The sequence below is a fragment of the Etheostoma cragini genome, chromosome 14, assembly GCF_013103735.1.
Source record: "Etheostoma cragini isolate CJK2018 chromosome 14, CSU_Ecrag_1.0, whole genome shotgun sequence".
Classification (NCBI taxonomy): Eukaryota; Metazoa; Chordata; class Actinopteri; order Perciformes; family Percidae; genus Etheostoma; species Etheostoma cragini.
The window spans coordinates 23,257,432-23,262,513 of NC_048420.1; the positions used below are offsets into that span (position 1 = coordinate 23,257,432).

At 43.1% G+C, this 5,082-nt stretch overlaps 1 protein-coding gene across 1 annotated transcript in view; it reads right to left on the reverse strand.

Annotated features, from left to right (window-relative positions):
• Nucleotides 1-5,082, reverse strand: part of LOC117957201 (F-actin-uncapping protein LRRC16A-like) — a 57,716-nt gene that overhangs the window by 32,767 nt on the left and 19,867 nt on the right. Inside the window, exon 5 of the mRNA XM_034892798.1 lies at nucleotides 2,392-2,481. Within this exon, the coding sequence (XP_034748689.1) occupies nucleotides 2,392-2,481 (90 nt within the window). The remainder of the gene's footprint in view (nucleotides 1-2,391; nucleotides 2,482-5,082) is intronic.

Here is a 5,082-nt window from a genome sequence, read left to right on the forward strand (position 1 = left end):
TGAACCCGGGCCTGTCGAACCCGGGCCTGCTGAACCCGGGCCTGTCAAACCCGGGCCTGCTGAACCCGGGCCTGTCGAACCCGGGCCTGTGCGTCGAGCAGTAGACTACTCCTTTACTTTGAAGTAGTATTTTTTAATGCAGGACGTTTACTTGTAACAGTGTATTTTATAAAATATGACAGTAGAAGGGGCGTTTGGGTAGCTCACCTGGTTGACCGTGCGTCCCATGCCCAGAGACTCGGTCCTTGCGGCAGCGGGTTTGTATCCGACCCAGGCCCTTTGCTGCATGTCATCCCCCTCTCTTCCGTTTTCATGCATTCAGGTATCATACAAAAGAAATGCCTAAAATGCAGAAAAAAACAATCTTTGAAAAAAAAAAAAATGACAGCTCTTTGACGGACTCTAATCACTTGAACAAAAAAATCATTACAATACATAATATGTTAAGCTAGTTGTGCTTTTGCTTCTTAAAAATCTCACTCAGATCAAATGAAATGAAAGTCCCGGGCGCCAGGGTAGCTCAGCTGGTAGAGACCCCCCCCCCCCATATACAGAGGCTTAGTCCTTGACGCAGTGGCCGCAGGTTCACTTCCAAGCTGCGGCCACTCTTTTACCTTCTCTCTCTCTCCCTCTCATTTCTAGATGTCCTGTCCAAATAAAGTCCTAAACAGCCTAAATAAAAGTGTGTGTGTGTGTGTGTGTGTGTGTGTGTGTCTCTGCGCTCCAGGCGACAGATGTGTGCGACCAGATCCTCAGAGTGGTGGCCCGGTCCGGCCGGCTGCAGGAGCTTGTGCTCGACAACACTGGACTCAGAAGGTCAGAGGACAAATAGTCTCTATCCTTGACGTTCCACTTCCTGGATTTCTCCGGTGCCACCAGATCAAATCCGCTTGATTTCATTGGTTTAGGCCGGATATCCGGTCATTGTCATTGTGTTTCATGCTCTTTCTCTCCTCTTCAGTGATTTTGCTCAGAAACTGGCCAGCGCTCTGTCGCAGAACCCCGCCTGCACGCTGCACACACTGAGCCTGAGCAACAACTCACTGGAGGACAAAGGTTAAAACATGTGCCCACGCACACACACACACACACACACACACACACACACACACACACACACACACACACACACACACACACACACACATCTGTTTTTTTGTATGAGTTATATACATGTCTCTAATGTTTCTTCTGCAATTTGTACAAAATATAATTGATTTTAGTAACTGATATTTGTATTAATATGAATTGATTCTCATTCACATCCTCTTTACTACAGACTGGACATTATTTCTGTTGACAAGCTGTTGTAATTGTTGCACCTAAGTGTCACAGAGGGCTCTTAGGTGTAGTCCTGCGCCCTCTAGTGGCCATGTTGGAGCCTGTCAGCTCAAAGATTAGATAGACTTTATTGATCTCACACTGGGAGATTCCCTTGTTACAGCACCTCAAAAAACTCCACACACATCAGAATAAGGCAATTTCTTTTTTATCAACCAACCTGGATCCTAGGCTCCTATGTTTTTGTGTCTAAGTTACTGATCAGAACAATTATCTTTGACATTGGTCCAGTAGTAAGCGAGATCTCGGCAATCGGCCAAACAAGCTCCAATGTAAGTTAATGGGTCATTTGTGCAGCTTGTTTTTATCTTAACAAAAGTGCTCGTTTGGACACTGACTGACTCAAAGACTGTTGTTCCTATCAGTCACTTACACACAAAAGAAATTGGAAATAGAGTCCACGTTGATCTCCCTTTAAATGGACATAGGAAATGCATACAAAACGTAATATGTGGGTTAATATGTACACTATAAACACCTCTAGTATATACAGACAGGTAAAACATGTACATATTTATAGATTAGATATGGTGCGAGTGAATACAATTGGCATATTTTAAAGTAGGTTGATGCACAGAGTAATACATTAATAAATATAAAAACATAAAGAATGAAATACTCAGCCTCATAAAGACTGAGGCTGAGTATTTAATTCAGTACTTTTTAGGCACAGACCGAACTGTATAGAGTATCAAAAAATGCCTCGTCAAATCAAACTTTATTTATATAGCGCTTTTCATACACAAAAGTTAGCACAAAGTGCTTCATATATTTACAGCCCCCCACTCACACACACACACACACACACACACACACATGTACACACAACCACAAGAAGAGCAGCACATGAGTTTACTAAAAAAAATGAACAAACAACCAAGAACGAACAAGAAAAACATTGAAACAAACATGGAATCAATGAAACCGCAACTGATAAAATCAAAACTGGAGGAAACGCTATCATAGAAAACCTTGAGGAAACATTTAGGGAACACCAGAAGACCATCCGAAGGGACCTAAGGATCTACAACTACTTTAGGTGTGTGTTACTTTCTGCAGGTGTTGCTGCTCTGAGTGCCCAACTTGCCAAACTGCCCATGGGCCTGAAGCACCTGAACCTCTCCAGGACCTCCATGTCTCCTAAAGGTGAGCACAGATAAGGCAAAGATGTCATAAAACTTCCTCTTTTTTCTCATAGTGTTGAATAGTCTGTCCACCAGAGGACGCTCTACAACGTCCCTGTTAGTGATGGTGTTACATAGTCTGTCCACCAGAGGACGCTCTACAACCTCCCTGTTAGTGATGGCGTTGCATAGTCTGTCCACCAGAGGACGCTCTACAACGTCCCTGTTAGTGATGGAGTTACATAGTCTGTCCACCAGAGGACGCTCTACAACGTCCCTGTTGGTGATGGCGTTGCATAGTCTGTCCACCAGAGGACGCTCTACAACATCCCTGTTAGTGATGGAGTTGCATAGTCTGTCCACCAGAGGACGCTCTACAACGTCCCTGTTAGTGATGGAGTTGCATAGTCTGTCCACCAGAGGACGCGCTACAACGTCCCTGTTAGTGACACTTACATTTTTAGGATGTTTTTAAACAACAATTAGACGTAGTCATATTTTAAGCTGTTAGCTTTTAGCACTGACTTAATGTAGAGCCCTATGGAATCTGTCTTATAGCTTCTTTAAATTTACATTTACACGGTTCAGTCCATGATCCTGTTAACAAAGAAACTATTGGGGTCTGCCTTAATGCTGCCATGAGACTGGGACTGGCCCCAGCTGGGCCCTCTTCAGAGATGAAAGACACTTGCTACGGGGCTGAGGAACCTGATCTCTGTCATGTCTTGCAGGCGTGAACAGCCTCTGTCAGGCTCTGTGTGCCAACCCGGCCGTCGCCACCAACCTCACACACCTCGACCTGTCGGGAAACTCGCTCCGAGGGGACGACATGCCGGTACGCTGCCACCTCCGCTGCTGTCCCACGCGCCATCAAGACAGACTCTGCAACCCCCACATCTTATTAAAGCTTCTCAGGACAAAAGGTTCCTGAAGAGCTTGGAGATCTGATGTTTTTGAAGTGACAGCAGCGATGCGTTTGTGTCTTTTTGTTTCTACACAGAACCTGCACAGCTTCCTGGGTCACCCGAACTGCCTGGAGACTCTGGATCTGTCCAACAGTGACTGCTGTCTGGAGCAGGTAAAAGAGCTCCTACACAAAACTAGAGCTACAAAGAGAACTCCATTAGTCCAAGTTTAAGTTTATTGTCATATGCACCTTAGTACAGAGTACCACAGCAATGAAGTACAATAGGCCTTATTGCCTCTCTCAGCACCAGTCAACAATAACAGTTTTAATAATAACGATAATAATGACATAAATAACATTAAAACTTTAAAACACCACAATGGACAGTGGCTAAGTGACTAAATACTTGCCCCAGCCCTCCTTCCTGCTGGGCCATCATTCAGTAACCTAATTAGCTAGGGGATCAAAACTATCCCTGTAACGTGATGTGTTCATGTTGGGATACTCGGCAAACGTGTCCCTGATGGAAAGTGGGGGGGAAGAGGTTGTGTGCAGGATGACTAGGATCCCGCATAATACCTCTTGCTCTCTTAGTACTACGTTTCCAATATATATGTTGAAACGTTTCAAGGGAAACGCCGATGATTTTAGATGCACTTTTAACCTTTGTCAGAAGATTAATGTCATGTGGAGTAGCTGAACTAAACCACACTACAGTGTCACCTGTCAGTATACTCTCAGTTGTACAACGGTAGAGGCTCTGTAGAATATTAAGGGACATACCACATTTCTTAAGACACCTCAAGAAATATAGCCTCTGGTGTGCCTTCTTATTAGCACACCTGATATGAAGCGACCGTGTGAGGGAGTCTGAAATATGGATGCCTAACAACTTAAACGTGTTGACAATTTCAACAGGAGAGTTGATTACTTGATTAGTTGTCAACTGTTATAAATTCAGTTCGGTTATATGTGAAAATGTTGTGATTGCAGCTTTTTAAATGTGAATATTTTCTTGTTTCTTCGCTCCTCTGTGACAGTAAACGTAATATATTTAAGTTTCGGACAAAACTACTTGGGTTTTTGGAGATTTTTCTGACATTTTAGCGACCGAGCAACTAATCGGTGAATCCAGAAAACAATCCACAGATTAATCGACCATGAAAAAACATACAACACACAACACATACAGTACACACTTTTAAGACTTCTGAGTGGCTGAAGTTAAGAAGTTTAAAATTATAAAATACAATTTCCTGTGTCTGCACTTCTAACCTAAATCAGAGTAACGTAAATAAACCATGTTTGTATTTTTATGGATGTTTGTTTAGTTTTTTTGCTGAAGTTGAGTTTTATGCTTTTCAGGTGTGTGCGTCTCTGCTCAGAGGATCTTTGAAGCATCTCTCCGTCCTTAACCTGTCGAAGTCAGTCTTCTCCCACAGGTCAGATATCAGACACCACACCCATCCTTCTAACTGCAGACAATACCTGAACACATCCCATCATATTACAGATATATTACAGACTACATTGTGTATTATTTTGGACTGGCAGATTACTTCTCCCAACATTAAACAAATCCCACTATTTAAGGTCCCATGACATGCTGCTTTTTTGATGCTTTATATAGAACTTAGTGGTCCCCTAAAACTGTATCTGAAGTCTCTTTTATATAGACCTTAGTGGTCCCCTAATACTGTATCTGGAGTC